This window comes from Crocodylus siamensis, chromosome 3, assembly GCF_052110815.1.
Source record: "Crocodylus siamensis isolate JL-2025a chromosome 3, ASM5211081v1, whole genome shotgun sequence".
In the NCBI taxonomy this organism is placed as follows: domain Eukaryota; kingdom Metazoa; phylum Chordata; order Crocodylia; family Crocodylidae; genus Crocodylus; species Crocodylus siamensis.
This window is the reverse complement of record NC_143397.1, coordinates 93,486,486-93,500,143: the sequence shown is the minus strand read 5'-3', so window position 1 is coordinate 93,500,143 and position 13,658 is coordinate 93,486,486. Positions and strand designations below refer to the sequence as shown.

Below are 13,658 nucleotides of genomic sequence, written 5' to 3'. Positions count from 1 at the left end.
CTAGTAGGACAATACAGCTCTGTAAAAAATTTTCTGTTGGTTTATGACAATCCAATGTTTCCATAATCAAAATGACTAAGTGTTGTCAGAGAGAACCCCTTAATGTAGAAGCAGGTTTACTACTAATTCTTGAAGGAAAGGTGCACCCATAGCTATTCAACTTAGGAGTGAAGTTATGTGCACAATCTCGGAATCAGATCTCCCTAGATCTTATGTACTGGTGATTGCAAGTGGGAGAAGAACAGGAGAAAACCCTGTTCATTCTTCCTTTCAGCATCCACTTTCTGCCACTGTGCAACATGATATGGGGTAACATGGACTGACCCAGTAAATGGCAATTCTTATGTATATCTAGGCTGCGTCCACATAAGCGTGGATGTTGGGTTCCCCACCTTGTGCCACTGCTAGTTGTCCCTGGGGGGTGCATGTGGGGTAGGGGAGGCTGAATCCACCACTAGGCTGGCCCCAGCAGCCTTACCTGGGGTCCTGGGGGCCTCCTGGGGCTGCAGTAGTGGTGATCCTGCCACTCAGAGCCTGGCTGGCAGCTGGAGCATGGCTCCAGCCAGCCATGCTCTAGTTTTGAGCAGCACGTGCTGCCCCCCAGTGCACCTCTTTGCTTTTCTCTGTGTGGGTTTTTTTGACCACTGGATATCTAAGGGTCAACCCCCACCCGCAGCGCTGCTCCTTTGCAGCACGGAGAACACCTGAATGTGAAATACTTGGCACCACTGATGTGTCTGCGGCACCACGTAGCACATGGCCGCATTCAGCTGGACGTGGCCCTAGAAGCCTTGTGGGGAAAGTTCTTATGAAGGGCAGGACAAGCGAGTTTGTTGCTGGAAAAAAACTGCTATGCTTTCCATTCTGCAGATATACACACCCACCTTAATAAGGATCCTAGGCAGTGTATGCACATCTTGAGGTAAGAACTATGATAAATATAGACCGAGAGCTTCTAAAACACTGAGAGCTGAGGGTAGTCTCAGTTTATGCTTAAGAAAGCCTGAGGTAATTCACCTGTGTCCCTGCACTGTTCACATCACTTGGTCTAAGACCTGAGGTTTGGTTGGGGTGCATATAGGAAGGCACTAAGGGTTCGGTCCTCAGAGGTCGGGTCGAGGGATAGTCAAAAGTCAGACTTCAGATGTGAATTCCAACAACATAAGGGCTATTTGGATTTGTAGCATGCAGGGTAGATGTGCACCTTAGAGACTAACCAAAGGAGATAACATATAATTATATATGTAATTATATATTACATATATAATTGTGTGTGTGCGTGTGTGTATAAACCTCCTTTGGGTTGTCTATAAAGTGCACATCTACCCTGCCTTCTACAAATCTATGTAATCTATATATATCAATATCTATAAGTGTGTGTATGTATATAAAATCTACTTTGTGTATATATGTGATTATAGATTAGAATGGATATACACACATATGGTAGGTTATATGTACGAAGTAGATTATACACACTCATATATAATCTATATAATAATAGTAATATATACACAGATTAAATAATACATATTTATATATATACATATGTTGAAGAGAGTGTATGCGTATGAATATATATTATGCATATACATCTGCATAACACGCATAGCCAAGTGTAGGTGGGTTGGGGAGTGTATGTATGTATGTATGTGCGAATGTGTGCGTGAATCTGTGTGTGAACGTGTGCATGTGCGCACATGGGTATGTCTGTGTGTGAACGTATGTTTGCGCGCGCACGTGTGCGGATGCATGTGCGCGTGTGTGTGTTTCGGTGTGCGCCTAGCCAAGCTTTGGCGGGCTAAACTGCACTTCGTGCCGCGCTGCCTCCCCTCACTGCGCCCCTTCCGAGGAGCGCAGCTGCAGCTGGGGCGGGGCGCCCCCCCAGCCCGTCCCGCGGCCCCGGGCCGGCCGGTGGGGGCGGGGCGGGGCGGGGCCGCAGGGCTGGGCCTTGCCCGGCAGGGGGCGCGGCAGCGCGTGGCGGGGGCGCGGCGCTGGCCGCCCGGCCGGGCATTCAGCAGTGCCAGGCACCGGCGGGGGGAGCCGCTGCAGGGGCTGGGGCTGGGGCCTCCCCCCGGCGCGCAGGAGGGAGCCCTCGGCGGGAGAGGTGAGTGCTCCGCTCCGCGGCTGCTGCGTGCCCCAAACTCCATCGCGGGGGCTCCAGCGGCGCTCCAACAGCTGTCAAACATCCCAAACGCCCCCGCGCAGGGTAGACCCCCTCCCCCCGCCTCGCTCTTCCCTGCCCCCCCGCGGCGGGGGCCTCCCCAGGCCGGTGGGTTTGTGCTCCCCTCTTCTCCCCCTCGGGCTGAGCGGGGGCTGGGAGCGGGGCGCCTCGCCTGGCGGCGGAGGTGGGAGGGGCGAGGGGGTCGCTGCTGCCTGCCCCCCTCCACGGGACTGTCCCAAAGCGCATGGGGCTCTCAGCGGTAGCAGGTGACAGAACAAGGAGCAAGGGACTCAAGCTGCAGCAGAGGAAACAGAGGTTGGCTCTTAAGGAAAAATGTCTCGCTTGGAGGCTGGCGAAGCACTGGGACAGGTTACCCAGAGGTTGGGGAATCTCCACCTTGGAGGCTTTAAAGACAAATGACTGGGGTGCTATGGTCCTGGTTTGAGCAGGGGGTTGATGTCGCTACCTCCTGAGGTACCTTCCAAGCCTCATTTTCTACGATCCTATGTGCCTGCCCTGGAATCTGCTGCCACAGCCGTAGGCAGGTGCCAAGGGTGGGATGGCTGGTTCCCTGCGGGGCTGGGGGAAGGCTTTGAGACAGCCATGGCCACAGGGAAGGGCTGAGGGATCAGATAGTGCCTCCCCCCTGCCACCTTGGCAGTGTTGTGGCCTGAGAAATGGGAAGTGCTAAAGTCATTCTTGGAAGTCCAGTGAAATTCTGGGGTGGAAAGGATAATAGAAATGGGAAGTATTGTTGTTTCCTTCCAATTTTGTCCCAGATTCAGATTTTTTGACTGTCATAGAAAGAACCGAGTCTTGATAGCTTTGTCCAAATCAGAAGTTTAGAGATGTGTGGTGGCATAAAGGGGACCATCATTAAAGGCAGAGCAACAGGACTGTAGAAGTTAACATTACCGTTTTCTGACATTAACTGCTATACAACTGATGATGTTTTCAGGGAAATCATTCCATATTTAGGGTCAAAAGCTTTATTTCTTGCATGGATAAGGAGTTCATCATTAGACTGAAGAAACTAAACATTTCCAAAATAGAGTTACAGGAATGATTAGCAGTCTCAGAAAACTGCCTTGCATTAAGTACATCTAAGAGACAGTTAAAGATTGACTTGATCAGTCTACAAAAACTATGGGGAGAAAAAGACCTCTGATAGCAGAGGGCTTTTAACAAGGTAGAGGCATAACAGGATACAGTAGTTGGTTGCTGAGGCTATGCAAATTTAGATTTCAAAGCAGAGCACACATTTTTAACTGTACAGGTAACTGCCCATTAAAACAATCTGCCTCCGCATGTAGTAGCTTGTCTGTCTTCTGGAGTTTTAGATAAAGACTGAGTGCTCTTCTAAAAGAGATGCTGTAGTTTAATCCTTGGTTTTGATACAGGAATCACATGCTGTAATTTTATGTCTATTGTTGTCCAAGGAGTCAGACTAGCCAGTCATAATCTTTCTTTCGGGGCTTAAAATCATTCACCACAATGGTGGGTTTAAAAAAAAAATTATTGATTATTTTGCATTTACAAATGAGTGACATACTTATAGTTATGATATCATTGAACTAGCAGAAAATGCAAGCAAATATAAAGATTGCAAAAACTCAGAATCTTGAGAAAGTTACAGTTTCTGTTCCATCTCACATAATCCTGACTCACTTTGAAATAACAAAATAATTAAATAAACAGCTGTCAGACCTGACCTAAGCCAGCATGGTACAAAAGCTAACAGTGAATACTTCACATGTATAATTTCCTTTCAAAAAATAGGAAGGCAATTATTTTGCCTGATAGCCCAACAAAATATGAAAGAAAGAAAGACTGTCATCTGGAAATATAGTTAGTTTTTATAAAGTTAGTTATGGGTGACCTTGATTTCCCCCTGCCAATTTTTGTGGTTTACAATTTATAATTGCATTTTCTTGTGGTTTTAAAATGTCTTTGCTGCTGAGTGGAAAAACCCACACAAGAGATAAGGGAAAATGATTGATAGGGGAATCACTGAAATAGTCTACATACAGTACTATCAAATGAAGCCAGCAAAAATATTTTTGTTTTTCTGATTCTTCAGTTACTTAGGCGTTACTTGTAACAACAGGTCTTAAACATTTTTCATAGAAAATGTGATTTGTAAGTTGAAAGTAGTCTTTTTTTAAAATAAAAATTAAGAGTTAATATTATATAAATCTGAAATGAGAGAAGACCAAAAGTCAGATTTTTCAGGTAATAAAACTCTCTCCATGGAAATGAGAAGTATCCATGTATCCCTCACTGAGGATGAACACTGAATTCCAAACAGGAAATGCAAACATAGGTTTTGCCTATAGTATTTTTTTTTTGCTTATTATTAATTATGACTCAAGATAACCAGAGGGTTTGTAGGAGTTCATGTGAATATTTCTCTAAATGCCAGTTAAAGGGTGTATTAGACTTCACAAATCCTTAGCTACCTTGAGTCAATTGATAAATCATGAACTCAACATAAAAAAGAAAAAAACTTCAGTGTAGATAAACCCATAGTACTTAATGTCAGTTTAAACCTATACTGGCTCCTGACTTAAAGCAGGCACAGGAAAGCTGCAACAGACAAAAGAAGGGTATGTCAAACTTGGAACAAGGCCTGCCGGAACTAGTAGGCAAAAATACTTTACTTTTCATTACTTTTCATAGAAGTATTTCTCCAATGTAGCAAATCAGGAAAGGTGGAACTTCCCTAGTGTTCTCTTACCCCAGTGGTGCAGCTCAGACACAGCCAAAGGACTACTGGATAGGGGAAGGTCTGCTTCATTAATCTATGCAGGATTGTACCTTGTTATTTTTACCAAACCTTTGGCAGATGCTGCTTTTTGGAGTTAAAAGTACAGCTGCAGTTCTGCATAGTTTAAGCAGAAGTATAGTCCAGTGAAGATGTAAGGACCACATCCTACTATGCCTACTAGGTACCTAAGTGGACTTAAGTACTCAGATGTGATCCTATTTCACCCTGATTGAATCCCTGAACAAGCAGTGATTCAAAAGGAAGGTGAGTCCTCCTCCTCTTTGCTGTTTATTTGAGACTCTAGCTTTTAGACTAAGATGACTATGTGTTAGAAAAGTAGATAAGTTAATAGATTTCCAGGGACTTGAACAGGGTGAAATTCAATTGTACATAAGCATCTACTGGGTGGAGTACGCTCTGGCCCTAGCTGGAGTCTAGCTAGAACCAGCATGGATATTGCCTGATGCATTATACATGAGGAAACATCAACATCATAGGCTGCATTTCAGCAAGGTACTTAAACATCTGCCTTATATTAAGAACAGGAATAGTTGAAATAATGAGACCACCCATGTGCCTGAAGTTAGCTTAGGTACTTTGCTAAACTGAGGCTAGACACCTACTTAATATTTTTTAAAACTTTAAATTGCTGTACTTAGGAAGAAATCTATATCTAGGAAAGTATTAATCTGCAGCATATTTATGCATTTAGTTCTGAATTTTGTTTTGTTGTTGTTACTTGTCATATTCGGTCCCGGTTATTGCAGCCTCATGCCTGGGTAGGTATAGTTCTGTGATCAGGAAAAAGCAGCTTGCTTCTTAATGGATATTCTCCATGCAGAGTTAAGGTACATCTTTTTTTTCAAAGCAGCAGTGCAAACAATTTCACCATTTTGTTTTAAATGAATGGAAGCTGTCAGAGTGGAGTCCTTGTCTGCTTAGAGGATCTTAACCAAAATATCTAGGTACCGCACAAGTCTGAAATAACCAAAAAACCTTTAAAAACTGACTTCAAGGCTGCTTTGTCATTTTTTTTCCTCCAGAACTTATGTTTGTGGTAATGTTTAACTTTCTTCTGATATTTTTTTTCTGCCAAAAAGGATACAATCTGTTTCTCACAGATGCAGTTTCCTTCAGAACCATGCACATTTAGGATCTGGATACCTTTTGTTAAGAAAGCAAAGATGAAAAGTAGAATAAAAAATCACATGGTTGTTCCTCGAGTGCAACAAATGGACTCTGAGATCCAACATCCAAGGTGCTTGAGGTCTCTGAAATAGAAAATAACAGATATTTGGGAAACTGGTTTGTCTTACCTACTTAAGAGGAGTGGGCAAAGGACTATCTTTTTCTGTTCATGCACAACTTGACCACAAACATAAACACACTGTAAAAAAGGGGAAAAAACCAAAACAACCATACTTTGTACTGATTTAGGTGGTTATAAACCAGTGCCTCCAAAAGTCTGTGCCTGTTGTTGAATAAATATGTCCAAGGGAAGAATGGATATTGCAATAATAGATGCATTTGCTAAGTAGATTATCAGAGTTGAAGACTAGGTCAGAAACTATAAACCATGACTCTTCAGGATATTTGTTGTGTGTGCACATGTGTTTGTGTAATGCCCTTGCATTATTTTATCAAGCAATTTAAGGAGATTCGGGTTGACTGTTAAATCTTAGGTAATATAACTATGATCTTTTTAATCCCTGTGAGACCATAGAAGGGTGTGATGTTCACCTGCCTTGGACATCTGCCAATTCTTATTAAAGAAGTAATCTCCAGCTCTTTAAAAGAATACAATCAATGTACAGATAAAATGCAACAAGAAATACCTTAGAGCCAGAAAACAATTAACAGACTAGCTTTAACAACAGCAGGACAATGCAGAACTGCTTAGGAAGTTAGTGAAATCTCCCCATTGGAGATTTCCATGAAGGGCTCAGATAGGCATCTGCCTGGAATGGTCCTGTTTCTGGGCAGGGGGTTGATCTAACTGACCCCTCAAAGTCTCTTTCACCCATATGAGTCTATGACCTTATGAAATGACCTGAAATACTTTTATAGCACAATGTGAGACTATACAAGTATAAATATGCAGGACCACTATTTTTGAAGAACTGTTGACCTGTTTTTAGGATAATGTATAAAAGCAGCCAAATTTTCCAGCTATCTGATCTCTTTGAAAGTAGTGGGAACAATGGGATATTGAGTTTTTTTTTAAAGTCATTCTACTTCAGTTAGCTGCCCAAAGCATAGCTGAGTGCTTTGGAGAAGCTGGCATCAGTAGTAGAGAGAGAACTTTTCTGATATTTTAAGAGAGAAACTGCCAGTTTTATACCCAAGGAAAAAAAGATTTACCTTTTTTACTTTCGGAACTTTTTTAAGAGATGGTCAAGAAACAGAAAACATCTTCTCATTTCCATGCGAGCTGTTTCCCAGGAGCAGCGGCTATAGTTTTTCTCATTGAGAAAGTGGCTGATTCTTTGGAAATATTTCTTCACTTTCAGGATGTTGTTCTGTAAAAGCCCATTTTTCCAGTCCCTTGTTGCCTGCTGCATCTCCCCACCAAAACATGTCTCCAGCTGCTCAATTTGCCAGTGCAGTCCATTTTGGAATTTCTCAATGCAACTTGGGTTCCAGGGACCTTGAGGAAGATTCTTGGTAAAAAGCTGGAAGATGTGGTGGAGAAGCTCATGGATTATCATCAGGGCATCCTCCTTCTTTCTGGCTGTGAAAATCTCTCTTGGGATCCTGAAGTCTGTCCTGTCATTTAGACATGATAAAGGAAATTCTCCACCCATCCTGCACAAGAGGTGCAGGCTTTGGTTCACTTTAATTTGCTGCAGTCTGGAGCAGTCTGGAGATGAGATTCTGGTGGAGGAGGATTTGATGGAGAACACCAGCACAAGGCAAACATGCAGGAAACTTCTTTGAGATAAGGTGTTCATAATGATCAAGTAGTTAGTTCTGATGTCTTTGTCTTTGGGAAGAAGCTGAAAACCCAGAGCTTGTTGTGTGTCTTTTGTGGGCTCTTCCATTGCTCTGAATTTATTTCTTCAGTGTGAGCCATGTCCATTAGTCATAAATCCCTTTGAGGCTTTGTTTGTTTCACTGTCTGCTTAACGAATGAATAGTATGGTACTACTTTGTTTTAAAGATAATGATCAGAAGAAATATATTTGATAGAGAATGGTCTCTTCCTTATTGGAGTCTGGCCACAAACATGTCCCATCCTCTCCTTCACATGTCCCATCCTCTCTTATAAAACCTTAAGGCTTAGTTTATACTTAAAGGTTTTGTTGGCATCACTATGTGGATTAGGAGAGTGAAAAATGGTAGAAACCGAATTAGTTGTGGCAAAAACCCTAATGTAAATGAAGTTTTACTAGTAAAACTGTACAAGTTTTACTAGTAAAAGCTTGTTCCATTTGTAAACTTGTTTAAGTTACACCAGCCAAAAGATATAAGCTGTATCTCTCTAGTAGGTGGATTTGCTGGAATGGCAATATTGGCAGACTGATAAAAACAGACAAGCCTGAAGAGGAAAGGTTTTTGTCTTTTGTGTTGTGTTCTGGCCTTCAGAGGCTCTTTTTTCTGTTTTGCCTTCCCAACATATACTTAGCCCTGCTTCCAAACGGTAGTTAAATGTATTGTTGCTTTCTTCTCCTCTCCCTCTTCCCCCTCCCTCGCTCCACCTGCACTGTACTTGCTTTCCTTTTGTGAGGCTAGTAGCAAAACTCCATTGACTTACAGTGGAGCAGGACCGACCTATTGACAACTTCTGGACTGCTAAGAGAGGGATTTTAAATTGGTAGTTGAGAGCTGTTGTCCCAGTTTCTTTGAGTCTCACAGTCTGGCTTTAATGACTGTTTGGGTTGGGATCCAGTTCCTCAGGGAGTTAAAACACCTGAGGCTTTGGGGCATTCAGGAATGGTTGGATTGGATCCATAGATCTCACATTGTTTTACTCGGGCTTTTTGGAAGTGGAAAGCTTTCACTTCCAGATGTGGCTGGTATTTTATATATATTGTCAGGCTGAACTATTTTTTCCCAAGTATGTTTAAATGTCTTGGATGAAATTAGTATTTATTGATACAGAAATTCACTGGTCAGGTAGCTGAAACTTCAGTAGACTGTGAGTGGTTAACCAGGTATGATCTTACAGCTTTTACTCTTCATGAGAAACACCTTTCATGAGAGATGCATTGAAAATAGAATTCAATGGACAATTGCTTCAGCCTGAGCTGCTATCATGGTGATTTTATATGATGCTAGAGCTAGCTGTGTCAGAAAAAAACACAAAACGAAATTGCAGTGAGACAATCTATCCTATTGTCATCTCATATAAACTTGTGGTATCAGTTTAAACCAGTTGAGAGTCTGTCCTTTTCTTAGTTTGGGATGAATGGGTCAGTCTCTCAGGCTTGTTCCAGTGTGGAATGTAGTGGCACAGGTCGCCTAGTAATTTGGCTTAAGATATTGTCCCAACTTTCAGTCACGCGCACTGAAAATGCCAGCAGTAGCAAGAAAGCTGCTTGATAGGTTTGTTGGTGTGGGAGTTCTGCTCTGAGGCCAGGAGATGCTTTTGATTGTACTTGGGCCTCACAGCAGACCAGGTTGTAGTTGAACTTCCATCTCTGCAGCCTGTGGCCCCAGTAGCTTGTAAGACCGGAGACACCTGTTTGCAGCTTCATCTGCACCCTTTGTAGCACTTGTTTAAACACTTGGAATCTTAGGAGAAAGATGAAGAAAACCAATTGTCTTGGCTGCTCAAGATGCTCTTAAAGAATAAAGCTCAAAGTTATGCCCTTTCTTTGTTACTTTCAGAGATACTGGCTACCAAGTCTGAATGTGGCTGAGGAGAGTTGGTATCTGCGCTTGTCAATTCCAATGTGGGTCTGCACTGCTTACTCAGGAAAAAGTCCGAAAAATCTGAGCAAAACTTTCCTCTGAGTAAGGAGTGCAGGCCCGGACCCCAAGGATCTGATTTTCTTTAAAAATGTTTTAGTCAGCACGCTGTTGATTGAATGACACATATTTCCTTGAACCATTTATTTCAAGGAATGTCTAAGCATCTAGCATCATTCTTAATTTTGTTCCCTAAAACTGATTTGCAATTGTAGCTATCTCTTAACACACTTTAATAAATATTCAACTATAAAAATTTGAGCATATTTTTTTAAAAGGAAACAACTACATTTGAAAAATTACAGACTGTTTTGTAATAGCAGATTTTCAATAAAGAATGCAAAAGCATGACAAAAACAGGATAGCTAGTTGGTATTAACATTGTTGACTTCTTCCAGCATCTCTACGTTTGTTCCACATATATTCAGAAGTGTACATGCATGTGTAACTTATTGTGGTATCATTTAGCTTTCTGTATGGGATCCAGGTATTTGTGTATACTGAGAGAGTCTTCCCAGTTATTGAGTATAGTGGTGGAACAAAAACAGCTGCCTCCAGTTTCACTAGAATCACTTTCACATTGCAGACCTGGCTCTAGGAAATGAGTTATGCCGCATCCGGCTTTCTGAAAGTCTTTTGCAGTTACTTTTGTAAAGCCTAGATTGTTGTATAAATTTAATGAACCAAAATGTACCCATTAATACTTTTCATTTAATAGATTTTCACTTACTTGTGTTAAAAACTTTTTCTTTTTTTGTATATAGACTGTAATACAAAATTGGATTTTAGTCATGAGTGAGGTCATCTCTTTTCTTCAAGATGACACTGTTAATCATATCTCATAGTTTTGCAAGACACAAGACATTATCAGAGAGCAAAGAAGAAGATACAGATGGGACAGCTACACAAAACAGTGCAGTGTTGACTCAGTAATTTGCTTGTAGAATTGTGGAGTAAAAAAAAGATTACTGTCTAAAGAAGACAGAATTTCCCTTTAGATTAAAAGTAAGATGGCTATCATCTGTATTACTCAGGACAGGCGGCCTTCTCTTTGTTACTCTGAACAGACAGGGCTGCATGTTTTCTCATACTGTCCTGCCAGTGTACATCTCACAGTTTCTGCCAAGACCACTTCCAGGAGCAAGGGCATAGTTACCTCTGAGACTATCCAGTGCTTAGCTAGTTCTCCAGAACTTCCAGAAAGTGAGTCACACTGCTGGGTACCAATTTCAAGATGTTGGTGTTCGTCTGCTAGGATGTGAGATGAAATTGCCACTCACTCACTCCATGATAGTTGCTGGGCAGTCACCAGCAAGGTGTCATACAGATGTTATAGTAACTTTCAGTTGTTGTGCTGAGTGAAATCTGAGCTGACAGCTTAGTGGTTAATGAAAGCTCTGTAGGCCATTACTAATCGCTTTTCCCATCTGTTTTCTCCAGTAATGGATATTGCAACTAGTGTTAGTTGGTGTTCTTAGAACAGCAGGAGAAGATTTGCACAGATACATCTTTAAAGTAATTGTTATGGGTCACCTCACAGGCAGACAGTCCCTGAAGGCATTTTTAGCCATGTGCTAAATCTCTTTTCAAACTGAATGGCACGACTGAACTAAAATAACACTTTGGCACTGGAGGGTGTTAGGCAGATGATAGGATGTAATGTTATTTGCACTGCTGTGTGTGATTTAAGTTCTGTGATGAATCAAGTCATGAAACAAAGCTAAAGCCCTCTTATTGTTGCACTGGAAAAGGTACTTGCAATAACCATAAAAAGTGGGTATCTTGGCAATGATGGCAGAATAGAGAGGTAAGGTGTAGGGATGCAGAGTGCTGCCACTGTGTGTGTGGTGTGAGGCTTGGAAGCTCCTAGTCATGAATTAGCATGAAGGCAGCAGTTACAAGAAGGTTGTCTAGCACTTGGATGAGGCAGGAGTGAGATATGGCAGCTGTAACTGTGACTGAGCAGCCCTCTTCAGGATCTACTGTGATCACCTCACATAGGGAGGAGGTTAGAAAAGGTCCTAAACATAGTCTGCCTACCTTTTTCCTGACTGGATAACTGTGTCCAATGGAGTCACCTTTACTGTGGTCAAAATCCACAAAGATAGTTTTGGGGCCTGGAACATCAGGGCTGTCGTGGACAATCTTAATAGGCAATGCCCAGAATGCCACACTGCAATCATGGCTCAAGAATTCAGGTGACAGCATTGACATCACTGCATTTAGTGGGACCCAGTGAGCGGGAGATGGGCAGCTCAAAGAACAGGGAGGTGGCTATATCCTCTTCTGGAAGGATAAACAGGAAGGAGAAAACTGACTTCATGGAGTTGGTTTTGCCATAAAAAATGAATTTATAAACCAACTTAGCGAGTTCCTTATTGAAATTAATGAGTGCTTCATGACTCTGTCTCAAATTGGGACAGCTAATATAACATTGTTATCAGCAAAGATCCCTGACTTTTGATGCTTCTGATGAAACCAGGGTGGAATTCTGTGCTAACATTGACCAAGTCCTTTCTGATGTTCCAGAGGGAGATGGGCTTATTTTGCTTGTTTATTTCAATGCCTGAGTTGGAAGAGACATGAACCTCTGGAACAGAACCATCAGCAACGAAGGAGTAGGAAAGGTTAACTCCAGTGGCATCCTCTTCTTGACCAGATGCACAGAACATGGACTCTTAGATTCATAAATTGTAAGGCCGGAAGGGACCTTGGAAGATCATTGGGTCCAGTCCCCACCATCGCCAGCACCCTTTTCTGCCAGAAGAACAAGCTGATTGACTATGTCATGATTCATGGTAGGGGTTGGAACAATGTCTGCATTACTTAAGCTATGCTAAGATCTGATGATTGCTGGACTGATCTGCTTGGTTATGTCACTCAAATTGGCTCCCAAACAACAACTGCAGCAGATGTTATGCCAGTGGAAGGTCCACAGACTCAAGGAACCAATCAAGTAAGACCTCTTCCACCAGTGACTTAACAGTACTGGTGAATTGCAATCAACGACAATGGGAGATTGTCAGCAGTGCTTAGGGGGCCTTCATGTCTACCGTCATCAGCGCCTGTGTAGAAACACTTGGAGTCTCTGCTAGGAAACACTAAAACTATTTTGATGAGCATGACTGGGAGATCCAAGAGTTGATCAGTTGCAAGCACAAGGCCTCTCATGCATGGCAGAATGACACTAACTCCAAGCAAAAAACATTGAATCACCAAGAAACCAAGGCACAGGTCCAGAGGAGGACCAATGATATAAAGGATACATGGTGGGAAGACGAGACAAAGGAGATTCAGCATCCAATTGACATTGACGATATGCTTAATTTTTTTCAATGCCATTGGAGCCATCTACAATCTGAGCACTTGAGGACCAAGTGGTTTGGAGGAGACCTGATCAAGGGAAAGGGAACAATGTATGGCTTTGGCCCGTTCTTGGTTGGCACCTTCCTCCCTTGTGACGTCAGAGTGAGACCACACTCTAGGGCCACCTAGATGGTTCTGAGCACTGCCTCTACTCACCTGCCACGACTTTGATGTTGATAGATGGGGGAGGCAGTTCCCTGTCAATGGTCCCAGCGGAGTTGCAACTCTGGGTCCTCCTTTGTGGGGCTCCAAACCTCCCCTTTACCCCACCCTTACCACATCCATGGCCCGGAAGAGCTCAGCCTCCTTGTACCTTTCCCCAGGGTGATCTCTCCTCACCCACAACGCCCACCCTGAGCAGGGTAAGGTGTCCGACCCTCAATCCCTATGGGACTTAATCTTCAGGCCAGCCCACAGACAAACTAAACATGCCCCAGCCTGGGGTAATGA

At 42.7% G+C, this 13,658-nt stretch overlaps 2 protein-coding genes across 2 annotated transcripts in view; one reads left to right on the top strand and one right to left on the bottom strand.

Moving 5' to 3' along the window:
• Window positions 1–1,955: 1,955 nt before the first annotated feature.
• Window positions 1,956–13,658, top strand: part of MOB3B (MOB kinase activator 3B) — a 176,518-nt gene continuing 164,815 nt past the window's right edge. The window contains exon 1 of the mRNA XM_090038815.1: window positions 1,956–2,107. The gene's annotated coding sequence lies outside the window, so the exon portion shown is untranslated. The remainder of the gene's footprint in view (window positions 2,108–13,658) is intronic.
• Window positions 7,298–7,972, bottom strand: LOC149868548 (interferon tau-2-like). Its single transcript, XM_090037650.1, has one exon. It carries the CDS (start codon window positions 7,970–7,972, stop codon window positions 7,298–7,300), a length of 675 nt encoding a protein of 224 aa, XP_089893776.1.

Excerpts from the sequence above, each read along its gene's own strand:
- LOC149868548 (XM_090037650.1), bottom strand. The coding sequence starts at position 7,972 with ATGGAAGAGCCCACAAAAGACACACAACAAGCTCTGGGTTTTCAGCTT.